The sequence below is a fragment of the Cucurbita maxima genome, unplaced genomic scaffold (assembly GCF_002738345.1).
Source record: "Cucurbita maxima cultivar Rimu unplaced genomic scaffold, Cmax_1.0 Cma_Scf00010, whole genome shotgun sequence".
Lineage (NCBI taxonomy): Eukaryota > Viridiplantae > Streptophyta > Magnoliopsida > Cucurbitales > Cucurbitaceae > Cucurbita > Cucurbita maxima.
In genome coordinates this window covers 4,143,529-4,163,441 of record NW_019272026.1, presented here as the reverse complement: position 1 = coordinate 4,163,441, position 19,913 = coordinate 4,143,529, and the positions used below count along the sequence as shown (strand labels likewise).

Here is a 19,913-nt window from a genome sequence, read left to right as displayed (position 1 = left end):
GTGGAGCCATGCTGCTTTTTGGAGTTTCTGCTTCATAAAATGAATTCTGTGTAGTGCATTCAGGTAGAAAGAGAGAGACAATGAGGTAATAAAAACCAAAGAACATCAGGCATTGATTACTGGAATTTGGTGAGTGTCTCTGTTTGGTGGCTACGAAACCTCCTAACAAGTGGAGAATAATCTGAACGTGTGTGTATGCACAAATATAATGTACACTTCTTACTTGAATTTGACAGGGTATCAGAAACTTGTTGAATGCTTGTTCAATTGCAATAACCCAAGAGTAATCTTTCCCTGCAAATTTTAAACTGAACAGGCTATCCAATCAAATCAGCCCGGGAAACCCAGCTGCTACCGATCGGGGCAGGCAAAAACATTGACCCGCGAACCTGCCCAAAAAGTGGGGCGAAGTTTCTTTTTTTTTTTTTTACCCCTTTTTTAAATAGAATTTTGATGTACCAGAACAGTATATCTAAAAGTCTCGAGGTAAGTCAATGTGCTAAGTGGTAGGCGTCGGTATCTATTCTTTCCCTTGAAGTTGGAGGTTAACCTCTACACCTCAGTGTTTGTTATTACATAAAAGAACAATAGGAACGTTGATCACTAAGAACAGTTTCTCCTAATGGTGGGTTTACCACTAGAGTAGAGTGTCAATAATCTAAGCATGGTTCCAAAAAAGAATTTCCCAATGAACCTTTTTCTTAAGGCATGTGGTTTGATCAGTGGCAAACTAATTGAAATGGGAAAGGAATGGCAAAACTTACTTCCCCTTAATATGCACTCCAAACAGTTTGAAGCCTGAGACTTCAAGATCATCATTTAGTTCATCGTCGGCATGCTTAGGCAACACCGATCCATTAACTTCTTCATGACTCAAATCTAGCTGCATTTCGCTGCTTGTGATTTCATTCTCAGTCAAGCTACCATGGTTGTCACGGTTTTTAACATCCACCACACAGAATGTAGTGTTAGCATCGCTTGCCTTTGCTGCTTCACACAAGTAGAAAGTTATTGTGTCATTAGCTTTCAGTTGTTTTTCTTTCACAAACCGATTCCAACCTCGCGTAAAAACGTAGCTCTGGCTGCTTTTCCAGTAACAGTATCGAAATTTCCATTGTCTCATCATTTTGTCAAATAATACTAGCTGCACATCACAATCATCATCAACACGTTTCACGTTATCTATCGTGCTAGCTGGTATGTGAGGGAAGTATTTAACAGCGTATTTCTTTGGGATGACCAATCTGTTTAACTTACCAACATCGCTCGGTGTTAGCTCCTTTTGAAAAAGTTGCTTAATAGATGTCCGTCCATTGTCATGTAGCTTTTCTGCAGAGGGACTGGCTGTTTGTGCGCTTTCCAAACAATCCCTCAAATACTCAGCAAATTTAGTTCTGTAAGAACTGTCTTTTAACATACTAAGCAAAGCTGCTGTAGTGTAAAGATTCTGAAAGTTAGGCTCTTCAATAGTGAATTTGGTCCAAGGAAAGTTTCTATGACAATCTCCACTCCTGATTCTGATAGCTGCACTATCATAAGCCATGGCTGCCTCGTCTTCCGACTTGAATGTGCCGAGCCAAATACGATGGTGATTAGCATAAATTTGAGTACCCCAGTGGCCATTCTGCTGAAGCACAACACCTTTGAATTTTGAGGTTAAACTCCTTCCTTGTCTACTACATCCACTGGCAGGGAATGGGCAAGTGATGCAATCTTCCCCAATTGCATTCGTCTTGGCTTTTGAAATCATACTTGACAACTCCTGTTTCATGGTGGTTCTGAGAAAAGATCAACCAACAAGACGAAGGATCAGATTTTGTGAATATGTACTCTTTTTCTCCGCTAGTTGCAGATTAAACAATGTCCTTATAATTCAGAATAACGTCATTCAAGGTGTTCATCAAAGTATAAGCCCCCACCAATTGATCAAACTAATTGATTAGTTACTACATACCAGAGAAGATCAGATACCAGATCTCTCAATACCCCGTGAAGTATAAGATTTTTCTTCATAAATACCATACATATAACCATTAGGAACAAATAAACACATCTTATTAAAGTATCCAGCCTCCACGATTTATCTACCATACCATCATAAGAAAGTGCAGTGGTTTTCCAATTTGTATAGTGTTGAGCGTGAGAAAAGTTTGCTTATCTATCAATATAAGACTTGAGATAACTTTTGAGAGTAGTTCTAGAGTTAAACAAAGTTGCAACTTGAATTGGGTTCATCATCAAACAAGGATCATCGGGATAAGCAAAGTTGCAACCCAATTGTTGGATTACGAAGTATAAAATAAAAGATATATTAACCCAACCAACCTATGAACACATACTCGTGTTTTAATAATTTACAAAATCACATGAAAAGTTAGTAACATACCCAGGAGTTCTTTTGGCCGGTAATTCTTTTCCTCGAGTATCTAAGCTATTCAAGTTTCAAACAAGACATGAGCAGACAAGGATTTCTTGTTTCCTCTTTACTCAGCAAGCAAGAAGAGTATAAAATGAGAACCAGAATCCAAAACAGTGTTTTCACGAAGTTTCTCCAATACCCTTGAATAGTTTTAAATCCAACACACAAACTCCGTATGAGTAATATATCTTCACAAAAGAAATTTAGTATGGTTGTAGAGACAATAAATAATGCTACACAATGTATAGGTGCCTTTGGCATGACTATGTTTCAAGTAAATTGTAAGTGTTTATCTAATTTTTCATAGTGCTTAGTACAAATGTGTAATAATGTATTGAATGTACTTTAGAAACTTCAATTTTTTTAAAAAAAAAAAATTAAAACGAAAGAATTTATTAGGTCATTATAGAAAAAAGGGGTTTTGTTTGAACTCTCAAAAGTCATCATAAATTCACTACATTTCACATCAGTCTTCTATAGAGCGACAGTTAAAAGGGGAGTTTTATGATGACAAGAAAACAAGAGATAATGAAATCTTGAAACAGAAAAAAACAGGAGTAAAACCTCATTATGCAGGGAGCAATGCAACTACAAGCGAAATAAAATTGATGAGCTTCACAAGTAGCATACCAAAAGACTATTAGTAAACGAATGGAAAACGATAAAGTTTATCATCCTGGGTTTTAAGGTGGCTGAGGAGTAAAACCAGCTATCTTATCTTCAGTTTGTTAACGACACCCTTCTTTTCTGTTTGGTCAGAAAAGTTTCTTTAGCAATCCTAACATTTTTTAGCCTTCTTTAAAGCTCTTTCACATTTCAAGATTACCAGGGGTGAAGTTCCATCATAGGCCTAAATCATGACCATGCAAAGTTGAGTTTATGGGCTTCCCACGGTGAGTTGTGGAGTGAATCAACTTCCATATTTTAATCTAGAACTTCTCTTCGGTCCTAATGAGAGGTCAGTCTTTCTCGAATCCTATTATGGAAGAGGTTTACAAACGTCAAGATACATGGAAAAGAGCCTTCTTCTCCAAGGGGGAGACTTAGTCTTATCCAACCAATCTTAAATGGATTTCTTAATTCCCCTTTTTGAGATACTAGCAATTTTTTTGGCAAGCTTGTTTCATTGCCCTATTGCGCGGAATTTGACTGGAGGAGGAATAGCATAATTTTTAAGGGGGTTTAGAGAACATGGGTGAAGGTTTGGAAGAGTGCTAGGTTTAAAGCATCACTAGGAGCTTGGTTTGATTCTCTTGTATTGAAGTCTATTTTAGTAGTTAGTGTTTAACTCCCTTTTTTGTGCGCTTATATTTTTGCATGTTCTTGTATGTTCTTTCATTTTTATCAACAAAAACTCAGTTTCTGGTCTACAAAAACACTAACTACAAAAATAAACCAAAATCCATAAGAATGAGACTAGCAAGTAATTATGAAAAGACCCAATTAAAAAACACGTACAACGTAAAGTTAAATCTAACAAATTCCTAAAACTTATTCCCAAATCTCTCAGACCCACTAAATATCCAGTTGTGCCTCTCATTCTAATACCCTAAAGAATGGAAATAATAAAATATAAAAAATCTAGCACAAAACTCTTCCTTTATTGTGAAAATTAGGATTCAGAAGCACATCTTCAATCATTGAGAAGCAACCTCTATGATGAACCAAAACAAGTGAAGTAGTTTCAGAAGAATCTAATAGTCATCCTTTCTTATTCTTTTGAACAAATTCACTTCTTAAATATGTAGTTTGGCGGTGTTTGTTTTACTTGGCTACTTTTGTCTCGACTATCCTTTTTTGATACTGTTGTTGCATACTCTTCTTTTTTTATGGTCAGTCAATTTCAAAAGTAAAAATTATGCCAAAAAAAACACATACCTAGGATAATAATGAAAATTGAAGGGGAAAAAACGAAGTCAAATCTCACAAACAAGACTAGTTGCATCCAGCTTTCTAGGACTACAACCAGGAATGCAAAAGTTTTTTTGTCGACGGTTTGGCCTCATTTGATAACCATTTAGTCTTTAAAAATTTAGTCTATAAACATTATTTCTACTAATGAGTTTCTTTGTTTTGTTATCTAATTTCTACAAAAGTTTTTGTCAATGGTTTGGGATTTTGCTAAGAACTTAAATTTTTTTTTTAAGAAATGTGAAAACCATAGTAAGAAATTGTGAATAAGATCTGAAATTAATACCTAAGTTCTTTTTTCTATCAGTTCTTAGGCTAGCTTGCACACACCTCAACTATTCATAAAGCACAATTGTTTAACAAACATTTGATTGTCAAGAAAACTTCTTAGATATTAAATCTTAGGGCTGCTAGCCACCATGACAGGAAAATATTCCTACTATACCCTTTATTATTTATCAACTTTTATTGATCACTGGCCAACCTATGGTGGTTGAGATTAATACCTAAGTTGACACAATAAGTTTAATTTGTGTCCCCCAAACTTACTTTGCTAATCATTACGGAATTACTAGTTATAGTAAATGGTCAGGTGAAGCCTTCAAGGATTTAAAGTCAAGGTAGACAATAATGAAGGTGGTAAGTAGTATTTCTTTCACAGAGAATCTGGTTGGCATGGATTGACTTGAAGAGAAGATGCAAGGAAAAAGCCAGGGACAAACAATGAACAAAGAACATGCCATTTCACAAGAATTACTCATCTCTCCAGGTCAATAAAAAGTACAATAAATAAACAATTCTAATCATCAACATCACAGTATGAACTAATCTAATAAAACAAAGAAATTTCACCGTTCCCATCAGTAATGCAAAATATTTGCTGTGTGCTTACTATCACAATCAATAAGCAATATCAAGAGCAAGAGCAGTGTTCTAAAATGCGAGGAAACAATATGATGTCTAAAGGCATAAGACGTGTATATATTGGTCGTGGACCATGGGCCCATGTGGTGCATTTAATTGGAGTGTTGCATGTTTTTGAACTTAATTCGGTGGTGGGTCATCACCATAGGCCAATGTAGATATCGAATGAAATATAAAAATGCATAGACAACTGAAAAGGCATAGAAGTTCAATCAGTTGACTGACAAAAAAACAGAAAAAAGTGGAAGTTTAATGTACACTCCGTTGTGTTATTTTAATATAGAGCTGCTCTTTGACGGCAACACAGCAAGGAGGTGATTTTTGTGAGTTTTATGGGTAAAGTGAACGAAAATGAGGATGAAACTATTAGATAAGATGATGACTCTATGGACAATCCTATTAGTGATAGTTCTAGTGATATAATGGATGAGCTTTAGATTATTATTAATAAAATCTCAGTGAACTATTGAGTTTTTTTTTCTTTATTATTATTAATTATTATGTTTGTACTTTTAAGGAATAATGTAATGTTAAGAATGAATAAGGTTTTATGTTTTTTAATTTAAAAGGAGCCTTACACCTCACACCGCGTCAAGGCTTACGCCTTGCCTTTTCATGAGAAGATGCCACGAGGCTGCCTAAAGTCTTTTAAATCATATATCAAGAGGTCAAGCGTTCAAACACCTAAACGTACTTAGCTTTCTGTGGACAATGTACCAATGCATAAAAATACTTTCATTGTTGTTATCGACCAAAATTAAAAAACTTCAAATATACGCGATTATTAGTTCTACCAATTAAATCATGATGTCAAAATATACTCGATGAGTACCAAAAAAAAAACAAAACAAAAATATTTTGTTAGTCAAACTTGAGCAATAGACCATCGTACCAAAGCAAGCTCACGAATAAGTACAATCATGTTGGTGTGGAACACCTAAGCACTTCTTGAATGCACAGAAAAGAATTAAGGCTGCACTAGTTGAATCAAATGACGTCAAAGACATAATAAGTACAATGTTTCCAATATTTGTGGAAAATTACTTGTATTAAAAGTTAGACACGACAATTGCTATCTCCAAGTGGGAAAATGATAACACAATCATGCAAAAAGGTTACAAACAAGAGTAGCACTCTAAAGTCCAAAAGTTTCAGTACAACGGAAGTAAATGCTCTCAACACATCACTCTTATCCTTACAGAAAAAAATTCTGAATAACAAGAGAAATAAATGCCTGCCATATTCATCAAAAAGTACTGAGCAAGAAAAATCCTTAAAAAAAGAGTTGATGAAGTTTCCTTACTGTTTAAAACTAACCATAGAGCTACAAACTTCAAAAGCTTGGATTATATTTCTGGTGTCATTTCATGTGCAACCTCAAGAGGTTAAATTTTATATTAACAAACACTCTCAGGATCAGATCTTTTTAACTCTAGTGGCAAGCATCTCTACCTTGACAGCTTTCAGTCATGTACTGATAAAAAGAATGTGACGATGAACAGTTCAAAACTTTATATTTCGTCACATTTACTATTATTAACACGTTTACATCTAAAGTTTGCCTTATTTTTAGAATTAAAAAATTCGGTGAATTACTAAGAAATAGTCAAAAGGATGCAAGGCAATGAGAATTTCTTTCATTCAGAGACGAGTTAGAACAAAAATAAAAAAACTTCACATTTTAAACTCGTTTGTCCACATATAATGAATTAGTAGGCTGTCGCCTATTTGCATAAATTTCATCTCTACATAAGTTAACACTAGTACCTTGCACTTCCATCGAGTAGAGGTTTAACAAAGTTGATTATGATGATTATCAAATCTTCACATGGGAAACTTTACAATACTTTAAAGATGAAAAGGGCGGCCATGGCACCCTTAAATCTAAAGAAAAAAAAACATTTGTAATCTCCTAATTTGCTAAACCACATTAGTATTGTCAACTAAAGAACTTCTTTCTTCACTGTTGGCTTTACTTAGAAAGACAAGCTTCACAAGCGGGAAAACTCTGCGTGGCTATTAATTTTCTTAAACCACTCAGAAACCAACTGATTTGGGAACTTCAGCATTTACATGTCAAAAAGAAACCCCAAAGCAAATGCCATAAAATTTCCCAAATCTAAAAACGAGAAGTACCATAATAAACTTTAGAAGCATCAAACAAAGAGCCAATTACTTTCACATGAACTAAAATAGCATCAAAGCAACATCCACTGGTAAAATTAACCCATATATAAGCCCATGTTTAAGAAAAATAATATGTGGCTTCAATGAACAAGTTAAGAATAAGAATAACTGGGAAAGGAGAATCAAGTAACAAAACAAACAAAAATCACAAGAATGCAATTTTATTAAATCATATGAACTAAAACAAGAGGAAGAAGAGAAAAAACAGAAAGGTTCTTACCTCTTACCCGGGCAGTGGGGGTGGTGGTGATGGTTAATCTGAGGATAAGAGAAAAATAAGCAGGCTGTTGCCTCCAAACGTCAAACAAGTGCTGAGAAAAAGCAATATTCAAGCCCTAATTAGCTACCACTTAAATAAATAACCAGAGAGAAGAAGATGGTGACGATTTTGGAAAAGAGGACAGAAGAACAAAAATCCAGGAATATCTTACTATCGAATAAATCAGAGACCTGAATGAGGAAATTTTCCGGTTTGGAAGCTCCATATCTCGGACTCGAAAACATCAGCCCCTTCAGGCATCCAAAACGAGGGACTGTTGCCATATTCAGCACTCAAGTCGATTCAGTCTCACACCCTTCTCCAAGTAACAGCCCACAACGGAAAGAAATTTTTCGTTTTAGGAAAGTAAATACCAAAACAAAATCTGCAGAACTCTTCGTCAACAAAAAATAATGCTTACAAAAATATATCCCATATTCCAATATTCTCAGGAACAAAAGAAATATTTGGTCAAATATGGAATAACCCAAATCTCAGGAAACCAAAATAAATAAAAATAAACAAAGAGTGTGGGCGATACCAAGAAAACCCCAAAACATGACCGAGAGTTTTGGTTTAGCTGGGTACAGTACTCGGATTTTTCCACCAAACAACTATGATATTCAAAGGATTTTCCGTTAAATATGAATAGTAATCGGTTTGTACCTCAAAAATTCAATATTTATATATATATATATATATATATATATATATATATATATATATATATATATATATATAAGCAGGAGAGGGCCATCAAAAGTCGCGCTACCAAGTATCCATGGAAATCAATGTCAACAAAAGAAAAGAAAAGAAAAGGGTTTCCATGAAGAATTGCAAGAACAATAATATTGCAATGGATGAAAACAACCTGACAAATTAAGAGTGTGGATGCGAAATTGTAGACTACAAAGGCGCCGCTTGAAACTTCGAAGAGGCCGCTTCAACTCCGCCAGTGTCATTGTTCCATTAGTCCATCAGAGGAGGAAAAAACAGGAGAGGAGAAGAGAGAGAAGAAGAGAGCAGAAGGGAAAATAATGGGGAAGCGAAGCTGACGGAAAGAGAAGTGAGCACGCACCCGCAAAGGTATGCCCTTCATACATTTGGCTGCAGCGTGTGCTCACTCTCTTCTGTCACTCTCCTGCCCTTTTGCTCTCTCTCTCCCTCCATCTCCTTCCATTTTCATCATTCATTCATTCCTTCACCCAACAATTTCCCTTAACTCGTCAGATCTATGACCTCAAAACCCACCCATATATGGAATCCACAAACCCACCAAAGAAACAACCATTTTATCCCTCCCCATGAAATTCTTTCCTTTTTCAGACATTTCATCGAACACCTTCTATGCATCCTTCCATATCCAAGTAAAAGAACAAATTCTTTCCATTCTGAACGGCAGCAGAAACCAACAATGAGAAAGCGAAATAGGGCTTTGCTATTACAATCCATAGATATATACCCATTTCACACGCCATCAAAAGTAAAACCAATTCTGACATCTTAACAACTTTTCTTTCTCTGTTCTGAAATACGCGTCTGGGATAGCCACCAATGAGAGAAGCCCTCCACCACCACCGTCGGTGAAGATAGAGAGAGAAAGGAAGAACGGCGCTAGGGACAGTATAATGAAAAATGTACAGAGAGCAAAATTTACGAGCGAAAGGAGAAGGAAAGGACGAAAGGAAGAGGACGCGACAGTCAATCGAGTGGGCTTGTGGGACCGTCTTTCTCAGCCTGGGTTTGGCTGTGATTAACGTGTATGTGGTCCACGTGGACCACTCAGGGCCCGCCAATTCACTTCATGCTCTAAACTTATTGCTTTCCCGCTTTTATCCCACTTTTTAGTGGATAAATTTCATTTATTTGTTTCTTAATTTTGCTCAAATAAACCACTTAGTTTTTAAACTTCATGTATTATTAAATTCTTTTTTTTATTTGGTAAATTAATTTTATTACTGAATATTGGCTTTCTAACCTTTTTTTTCCTCGACCTAACATATAATTATTTCGAGCAAATTACGCTCAAGCTAACAAAAATAATATTGGTATATGTGGTAACACCAACTGTGTCCTCGAACCACATCCTACTCGAAGATGTGCCGTTATGATACCATTTGTAAGACCGATTTGGCTTCTGAAAGTCAATGTGCCCATTTAACTTTTATGTTCTTGTGATTGAGTCATAGAAAATGAACGTGCATTATTTTGTCGTAATTTTATCCTCAAAATTTTCTCATTTATAAAAATATGAGCCTAATTCATCAAAGTTTTTTTTTTTTTTTTTAATTTCACGTGGGATTGAACGATGGAACCAAATTATTTGAGGTAGGTACGTTGATTCTGAATTAACCATGATCCATTGAGAATAATAATTTTGACTATGGGACACAATGACATTTAAATTCGAAAAGACAAGACCATGTCTAATCCTATGTCTCCCCAACTTAGCTTTCTTTGCCACCAAGTCACCATCATTAGTCATTCCTAAATAAGTTACTCTTTTTCTAATCAGTGATTAATTACAAAATTCCCTCGTACTTTTCTATTTAAACTTAATTTGAAAAAAAAAAAAAAAACATTAATCCAACTTTCAATTTTTAATTACTTGTCTAATAAATTTCTTTTTTTTTTATAATTTTACTACCGTTATGTCTTATAAATCTAACTTTTTTTAATATATATATTTTATTGAGAATGGTCGGGAGATAAGTCCCATATAAAGGAATATATGGTTCTGATTCTTTCATTCATTTCTTCGACGGTCAAGTTTAGTAGCAAGATTGGTTGACTAGTTATCCCGTCTTGAAGTGGACTCAAAAGATCAATCTATCGGATTCTGTTGAGATTCTAGGACAACCATCCCAAAATCTTGAAAAAGCGGGCTATGTACCAGATCACATGGATTGGAATATCAATCTCAATCCCATCAATCGAATCGCGTTTTCGAGAACTGAGTTGTGCTTACTTATTACGATTACGCAAGCTCACCTAAAGCCCTGAATAAGAAAGATCAATATTGGCTAACTTAAGTAATGATCATGGGTTATAACTATACATTTCCATTGGTATGAGATATTTTAGGAAGCTCAAAGCAAAACCATGAGAGCTTATACTTATACTGGACAATATCATACCATCATAAAGAGTCGTGATTCCTAACATATTTAATCTCTTAATTGCTAGAACTATAAATATAAAAATATTTAATATATGCATGAAAATTTTAGGAAATATTTAAATGCGGTATATTTTTCCCGTAATTGTTTTTATATTATTTTTCCTGAAGGATTTAAATAATAATATTCATGGACTCCAATTTGGTTGGGCCCAAATCTGAGGCCCGAAGCTACTGATTGAAATTGGTTGGAACGACGAAAAACCCCGCCAATTGCGAAGGAACCCAAACAACGGAGGGCTCAGATGAAGTTCATAGCGACGTTCTAGCGGAATCTAGACAAGCTTGCTACAAGGTTCTCTCTTTCAATCACTTATTCTATAAGGTTTCTGTTTGATAATAATGTTCGAGTGTTAATATCGCAATTTGATGCGTCTGAACAAGGCTCGCGATACTTTTTATGCTTGTGTGGAGAAGGAATCGGACAAAAAATCCACTGAAATAGCTTCTGTTGGTCTAATTTACCCTGCCGAGTGTAAAGTTTTGAGGGCCGAATTTGTCAAGCTTTGCAGGTTTCTTGGGTAAATGTCATTGTCTGATCACTTGAGATTTCAATAAGGCGCTGGTTCTTAGAATTTATGGTCTAGTAGGTTTTGATTTGGTAGGTGAAGCATTTTGATATGAAGTTTTGTCAGAACAGTAGGGTTCAAAGACTCCTAGATGACAAAGATTCAAGCAGAGGTCCCTTGATGCTCCCGCAACCTAATACTTTTAAGCTTACTGATTAAACTAAACATCATCCCCCGGTGGAACAAATTTGAGCGGTCAGAGTCTCATCACTATCGTTATTTTGTGCTTCTTTTTTTATTCTGCATATGGATGATTGTGGCAATAGTTTTAGTAATGATATCAATCTTCTTTCCAACTTACAAAGGCCTATTCCTTCCCTTTTATATGCATATAATTTTAAGGTACCGTAGTTCTAACTTCTAATATGTGAGATCCTACATTGGTTGGAGAAGAGCGTGAAACACTTTTTTTATAAGGATGTAGAAACCTCTCCCTAAAAGACGTGTTTTAAAAACCTTGAAGGAAAGCCTAAAGAGGGCAGAATCTGCTAACGGTGGGCTTGGGCTATTACAGAAACCTTCTTTATAAGAGTGTGAAAAATCTTTTTCTAGAAGATGCGTTTTAAAAACTTTGAGGGGAAGCTCAAAAGAGAAAGCCCATAGAGGAGAATATCTGTTAGCAGTGAGCTTGGTGTTGTTACACAACGAGCACGACCATGATGTACCAACTAAACTTACAAGGCACTAAAAACTTGTGGGTCTGTTATCTAATTAAAGTTTGCTTACTCTCACTGCTCCTTATATGTCGGTCACGGTCTTGGTAGTTGATTCACACTATTTGGATGCTTCAATAGTTTGTAGAAACATTGCTTCGTTTGTCTTCCATATTGAATTCTTGACTGTATAGCTTCTATAGTATGGGAAGGTTAGCTCATAACGAATGTTCTTGCTTGGCTCATCATTTGAGAATTGCTTCAGTTGCCTGTATAGAAATGACCTTTCAATAACAATTTGAATATGGAGAAATGTGAAGTGCATGAGGAATATGCATAAGGTCAATTTAGAAGGAAGTTGGTTTTAGCCTTTTGGAAAATATATTCAACTCAATTAAGTGATATCTCATAGACTTGGAATCCTGAGCATGGATCATCCATCCTCATGGACACATTAGCTGGTTTTGCTTTTAGATGATTCACATTTGACATGCTGACTCTAGAAGCCTTTTTGGCCATAAATCGCTCCTTAAGACCATTCGAAAAGTTCTCCAATCCTCGATCAAAGAGGAATCCATGCTTGTTTCCTCACCATTTCTTTACTAAGATTTTCACTTTTCTTAAAAGAAACATTTAAAAATTTAACCATATTCGGAAAACAAAAATAAATTTTCTGAAACTAAAAAAAAAAATCAAATGTTTATAAAAGAAACATAAATTATTCTATTCCTCTCACTCTCACTGCTGTGTTTGTGTGAAACTGGTGAAGAAATCCAAAATCATTTCATAATTGCTTGCCTCCTATGGCCAAGGCCAAGCAATTTTTTCCCTGAAAATTTCATTCTATAAACTGATTGTCATACCAAAAAAGGGGGTCGTAAGTACTGAAAGTCTATATTTGTTCTTCAGTAACCTTGTGAGAAATACAGCATCTGAATTTTGATTTGATGAGGGCAGAATGTTATCTTGCTACAATTTTCAAAATACTCCATTGCGTAAGATATTGCTTATTATCAATGCAGTGTTCCCCAGAATGCTCCTTAGTGTACTGATTGGCAGTGTTGGGAGTAAGACTGCTGATTGAAATAGGTTTTTCGGATGTGGTAAGAGCCCTTGTTAAGTAACGCCGTTTGATTAAGGAGTTTCACTCTTTTATCCTTGTGGAAAAATTAGGATAATATTTCATGATAAAATGCATTTAGGATTAGAATTTTTCCTTTGGAAAGGAGTTCAAGGAAGTGATGAGATGTACTTTAGATGCCATAATATGATTGATATCATTTAATAGGCTAGTTGAAAACTCGACGCCTTTGAGAAATTCTAGGATTATTTACATTCAATGTCCTGATCAGATTTTTAACCTATGAATCTCGAACAGATCCATCAAGTTGACTAACAAATATATCCATAATATCGATGGACATTCTCAATATAGATATACAAGGATTGATCTTTCATTTTTCTGCTTCATAATCTACTGCTTCATTGACCTTTTGTGGCTATGGGCTGGTCTTTCATTTTGAAAGAATTTAGTCTTTCAATCTGCCTTCCCAGACAGGTTGCTGGAAGTTTTGTTGGGGACAAATTTTAGGGGCAAGGCAAAGATTCTTTGGTTCGAGCTTTCCGAAATATTGTAAAGAAATAGACTCTTTTCGTCCCGGCCAGCTGTTCTCTGAAGTGATCCTTTGGGCAATTTGGAAAGAGTTCCTTAGAGAGTCATTGAGAATGGTTCAAGTTTGGAAGATTCTTTTGTTTAGACTATACACAACACTTGGATTCTTGATGGAGTTCATGTCACAAAGAATTTTGGTGTACCTACAGACTTTCCTATGGTTATTAGAAATTAGAATGCCCCGTTTTATGTTAATCTCTCTTCCGTTATGTCTATATAATATATATCTATATCTCATTGTATCTCTGTATATGTTGGGTTATTGACAATATCAGAGAGAAACTTTCTCCATTTCTGAAATTCGTCTTTTGATTAGCATGAAACTCCATTGCAGACTATCATAGATGGCAGAGGATTATAAAATTCTAGAATATGATGGGAAAAAAGTTAGTTCCATCTGACCTACTAAAAGAAAATTATCTTTTCCATTTTCCTCTTTCAACTCAACGAGGGTTCTCATTCCAACTCGACCATCGAACTCGAATTTCCTAGCCAGTAATTCCAACCCAAAGGTCTCACCTATGACAATACCACCCAGAGCTCTCGACTGATTAAAACATGTATGATATAAGATCTCACGTCTGTTGATAGGAAAACAAAACATTTTTTTATAACGGCGTGAAAACCTCTCTCTAGCATACACGTTTTAAAAACTGAGGAGAAACCCGAAAAGTAAAGTCCAAATAAGACAATATTTGCTAGCGGTGGACTTGAGTGGTTACATATTAGGTTAAACTACAAGTTGGGTCCTCAAACATTTAGAATTGTGTTTATTTGATATCTGCCCTTTAAAAAGTGTTTAATAGGTCTCTAAAATCTCAAATATATCAGATCATAGGAATAAACATTAACTTTTAAACTAACTTTGAATCCATCAAATTTCGATTTTTCCATGGACACGCATCTATGAAGACTTCTTTTCATCAATCATGTGGAAATAATACTTAAAAAAAATAGTAGAAATAATGAATGAAACGATGAAAATGAGTCTGAAATTAACCCCACCATTGAATAAAATTTCTTCCGTATTTGACTTTAAGAGTAGTGGACTACATGTCGGTCGTCGTGGGCCCATTAGTCGCTTCCCACTCCTTTTCAAGGGTGTTCAATAAATACGACCAAACATTAAAAATAAAATAAAATAAAATAAAAACAAAGGAGAAATCAAAGTCAAAATTGAAGATATTATTTGTCAATTCATCCAACCCTAATGTCTTATTGGCCCTTTCTTCACTTCATGCTTTGTTTGAGATAAACATTGGATATTCTCATTTATTTCTTCTAGAAAGAGTCCGACAGCAAACTACTCCATTTCAATTCCCCATATTTTTTCTGCTAATTTAATGCTTTTCTAACCCTAAAGTTTGCCTTTCTCTTATGCTTTAGAATAATCCCCTTTTTCATCCATCTCATATACTCCATGATTCATGTTGGAATTAAAGGAATGAAATTATAGTATATTTGAATTCGATTAAGCTTAGTGTATGCTTGTAATAATGAGTTATTAATTTTCAATCTTGGTTTTTACGTTAGGATCATAAGTAGCTGCTATTCTCATCTAATGAAAATAGCTGACTTTGTTTTCTTCGAGTAAATTTATAGGTAGAGAAAGTTAGGAGTAAAGACAAAATTTTCTTACCATTTGCTTTTGTAGGGAGTAGGGACATCATTTCATCCATTATAAGATTAATTTCATCAACATTTCATTGACTTATAATGTATATGTTATTTTATGTGTTGCTATATATATATTTGAAGGGTGAATACCTTTATCTTTTAGAAAAGGAAAGTCAGAAGCGTAAGGAACATAAACACTTGGTGAAAGATTACCTACCACTTTCAAATTCTATTGCCTAACCAACCCGTGAATATTTAGCTTCTTTAGATTTAGATCTTTTTTTTTACAAAAGGATCCCTTTTAGAAGAAGAACAAAAAGGAAGACATGATTTGTAAATAATTATCTCTAATTAATTACTCATTACTGAATTAGAACACAAACCCATTGAGTCAAGTTGTAGAATAATGAGAAGAAGAACACAATTTGGTTGGTTAAGCTAAGCAAATTAAGCAATTACCATAAGATTGCTTTTAATTAACCCCATAAACCAAAAAAACAAAAAGAAAAAAAAAAGAAGAAAAAAAAAAAGAAAAAGGTTGCTTGGGATGTGGTGCAAAGGAGAAGCTTTTGATGTCAGAGGGAGGTGCTTTTGCCTTCGCTTTTTTTTTTTTTTTTTTTTTTTTTTTTTTTTTTTTTTTTTTTTTTTTTTTTTTTTTTTTTTTTTTTTTTATAGGGCTTTCTTTAGGTTAGGGTTTAGGGTTTACAGGCCAAACAAAGTCCACGACAATACGGCGCCGTATTAAAAGACTGCCTTATTTTCGTAGACTTCTACACTCATTGACTTCTTTTTCTTCTTTTTCTCAAAAGTCAATCCTCCACGCGCCGTCCTCGTCACGGCTTCGATACGGAGGCGGCATCCTTAACGGAGCCGTTCCCCATGCTCGTCGACTGCACCGTCAGCACTGACATGCTTGGCGACGTCGGCCCGTCTCCGTTCGTCCCCATCACCGGATGCTGACCACCGCCGTTCATCATCGGATTCCTAGTGTGACACGTGGATGTCGAAATCGCCGTCGCCAGAGAGATCGGCATAAGACACAACCCTTTCCCCTGCAGATACTGCATCGCCGATCCCATATCCTTCTCCATCAGCTTCGCCACCTGCTGCTCCGTCACCGTCATGCTATCATTCGACGACGCCGTTTGGTTTCCACCACCCCCGCCATTGTTCGAATTCCGACCACCTTGAGCCCCACTCCCTTGCATACACTCACCGCCCCCCTGAAACGACAGCGTTTTCACTAATTACCAAATTATTAATATTATTATTATTCTCATTTAAACAAAAACGACAACCAAACCAAAAGCTTGCTAAAAAGGCTTCGCACGCGTGCCCTTTTCCTTTTGTCGTCTTCTGCTAAAGGAATTCTGAGCCGCCTCATCAACTTAACTTAATCCCCAAATTTCCTCCTTTTTAATTAAAAAACCCATTAATCTTCAATAATATTTTTTAATTTACAAAACTAACCTCAGATGACACGTCAGCAACGAGAGGAGCCACAGCAGCTGCACCTCCCAACCTGCTCATGCTCAGAACCTACACCAAATAAAATACTAAAAATTAAAATAATATCCCATTCAGGGAATCTTTTTTTTTATATAATTAATATTTAATAATTAGAATAAATAAATAATTAAATAAATTAAGATATAGAATTAGGGCCATACCTTGACTTGGAGCTGGAGGAATTTAACGTAGTCGATGATCTCATCCAGCATTGAAGCCTTATCTGTCTGAAATTCCAAACCCTTTTCAGATTCATTATAATTAATTTAATTTAATTTAATTATCCAATTAATTAGCTCTTAATCCCCTTTTCCTCTTCCTTATTTATTAATATTCCCATTTATTACCACTAATATTCCAATTTCCATGTCTGGTTATTTCCAAGTACACAATTAATATTTAAATAAACAGGCGTTGCTAATATTTACATGCTCGTCATTCTTTCAAGTAACTGCCATGTTATACTTACGACACGTGTTCCTGAAATTCCGTGAGATTAGTTTTTCACCGGAAGTTTAATGACTATAATACCCTGACAGGTTGGTTAAATTACGGAGCAGGTGCAAAACTGACCGGCGGTTACAGCCTTGTACAGAGAGCTCGAGCTCTGCTATGGCGGACTCCATTTTTTTTTTTAATAAATGAATTAAATAAATTAAAGGAAGATGAAAGGACGAAACTGACCTTGTTTGCGTTGGGAACGAGTTCTTGCAGTGCTTTCATTCTCTCTGCAATTCTCTCTCTTCGAAGCTATACGAACCAGACAAAATTTACATTATCAAATTCCCAGCAATCTTAATCGAAACCCTAATTTTGTTTCTGTTTGGTTCCCCAGAAAACGGAAGAAAATCGAACGGAAAATTTTAGTTACCCTTTCGGCAATACTGTGTGGGTCTGTGGCTTGGCCTCTGCGAGCTCTGACCTTCTGCTTCGGCTGAGATGGAGAAACACCGACGGAACCACCGGCCGGAGTTTGACTCAACCCGTTCCCTGGAGCTCCGAAGCTATGCGATTGAATAGAACCTCCCTGAGAAAACAAAAACCCCAAAAATCAGAATAAAAAAATTGAAATCCACCGGCGAGGAATTGACAGATCCATGACGGAACAAACCGAGTTCGGTGTGCGGAAGCAGGATCCCTCGACGACGTCGTTTTGGGAGCGGTCCAAGTCGGCATTTCCGAGGGAGAGAGGCATAGGTGGGAGACCATGGTCGGCGACGCCATTTCCAGCGGAGACGGAGATTCCTCTGTTCAAGAGAAGTTGTTGCTGGAGCATGACGGCGGCCTTGGCAGCCGGAGATGTAGCAGCGATGTGGTTCTGGTGGTGGTCGTCGGAGATATCTCTGGAGGGCTTATTGATGGGGTTAAGGTCCCAAGGGGATTTAGGGTTTGAAGGGTTGAGGTCGGGCCAGGAACAGGAGGGGATTGTGTTGAGCATTTGCTCGAGGAAGTCGTCGTGGGAGGCGGCAGCGGCGGGATCAAAATGGTGGAGCTGAGACGCCGGGATCTGCGGTGGTGGGGGATTCAAATGGTGGGGAGCGTCGGCGTGGAGGTCCTGGAGAGAGATTTGGGAGTGGTTTAACAGAGAGTTGAAGGTTTGCATTTCTCTGCTACAGGGCTGCATAGTCGCCGGCGGTGAGGGTTTGGAGGGTGGAGATGGGCGGAGAGAGAGGAAGCAGGCGGCGGAGAGAATGGAATATTGGATTTGTTTTGAAAAATGCTTTTTATCTTCTTCTTCTTCTTTGTTTCTCTGTGTATTTGGTTGAGAGTTTGTTTTTTGTGTGTTTCGTTATTAAATAGCAAAAGGTGGAGCTTCCCTCTGTCACACCACCTTTGGTTTTTCACTCTAATTTCTATTTTTTTTTTCAAATAAATAAATAATTATATATATATATATATATATATATATATATTATTTATTCATGAGATTGTTTTTTTTTTTTTGAAAAATGCATTAATATATACACACAGACACCATGGCTATACGTAATAGGTCAAAACATACTATATCAATTAGCGGCAGACTTGAGGTATTATAAATAATATCAGAGCAAGACACAAAAGTTTTATTGATATAACTAACTCATAATCTCAAATGTAATTATTTTGGTGCAAATTACGAGTCAAACATATGAACATAGTTCGACAGTTCTTTCCTTTGGTGTTATCAAACCACGATAGCAATTTAAAAGAATTGGAAGTTCGAAACGATGGATTGAATGTTTTCTACACCAAGCTCACTACTCTCGGGTCAAGTCACGGTGACCCTCTTTGTGAGGAGGTACTCTTCTTGCTCGATGCGATAACAATAAATGTTATATATGTGCGTGTATGGTTTCTTTATTTAAAAAAAAAATAATAATAATAACTAATTTTTAGGTTTAAAACAAAAATAATTTAAAAAAAAATTAAATACAGACGTGTTTGTTAGTTAGGTGAGACGGCCTTTTTTTAACAATAAAATCTATAAAAATTCTCTTGCTATTTCAGAATTCAATGGAAAAAAATAATAATAAGCCCACGCGCCAATACTCGCGTGGTATTTACCTGCAGCGATGACAAGCGGTCGAGTCCCACCAGCCGTTTAAAAATATTCCGGTTTTTCCTCCAAGTAGACCGGATAAACCACGTCACCCTTAAAAACCGCAAAATGCCACGTGGAGGATCGTTATTGCTTATGATTAACAATGTTATTTGAGGAGATTAGTCATAATTACAACTGTACCAACACAATGATTGTTTTCGTTTTAGTTTTCATTTATTTATTTCCCACTTAAATTTGCAAGAAAAAATATTCAGCCACGTGGAAGTCAAAAAAAGCGAGTACACTTCTTACCTGCGAGTAGACATTGGAAATTCAAATTAACGCCCCCATGATCCAAGGCTGTAATTCAGTCACCACGACGACAATTCTATTTTTTTCCCTTAATTTTGGCTAAATATTCGATGGGTTAGTTGAAAAAAAAATAATGTTTTTTAATTATAATTAAATTAATTAATTTTTAAAGAAACAAA

The 19,913-nt window shown here is 35.9% G+C and overlaps 2 protein-coding genes and 1 long non-coding RNA gene across 3 annotated transcripts; 1 reads left to right on the top strand and 2 right to left on the bottom strand.

The window, feature by feature from the left end:
- Positions 1–86: 86 nt before the first annotated feature.
- LOC111485785 (AP2/ERF and B3 domain-containing transcription factor At1g50680-like) lies at positions 87–9,361 on the bottom strand. Its single transcript, XM_023132818.1, has 5 exons — positions 8,572–9,361; positions 7,892–8,016; positions 7,662–7,752; positions 765–1,778; positions 87–389 (listed from the first exon to the last, which is right to left on the bottom strand). Exons 4-5 carry the CDS (start codon positions 1,769–1,771, stop codon positions 326–328), a joined length of 1,071 nt encoding a protein of 356 aa, XP_022988586.1. The 5' UTR covers positions 1,772–1,778; positions 7,662–7,752; positions 7,892–8,016; positions 8,572–9,361; the 3' UTR covers positions 87–325.
- Positions 9,362–11,037: 1,676 nt separating this feature from the next.
- On the top strand, positions 11,038–11,743 carry LOC111485802. The gene is made up of 2 exons (XR_002718719.1): positions 11,038–11,173; positions 11,263–11,743. It is a non-coding gene; the product is annotated as an uncharacterized LOC111485802 (long non-coding RNA).
- Positions 11,744–15,755: 4,012 nt separating this feature from the next.
- LOC111485782 (transcription factor bHLH82-like) lies at positions 15,756–18,677 on the bottom strand. Its single transcript, XM_023132815.1, has 6 exons — positions 18,010–18,677; positions 17,770–17,925; positions 17,583–17,648; positions 17,060–17,125; positions 16,860–16,928; positions 15,756–16,612 (listed from the first exon to the last, which is right to left on the bottom strand). The coding sequence occupies exons 1-6, from the start codon at positions 18,520–18,522 to the stop codon at positions 16,223–16,225; spliced, it is 1,260 nt and encodes a 419-aa protein (XP_022988583.1). The 5' UTR covers positions 18,523–18,677; the 3' UTR covers positions 15,756–16,222.
- Between the last annotated feature and the right edge of the window lie 1,236 nt (positions 18,678–19,913).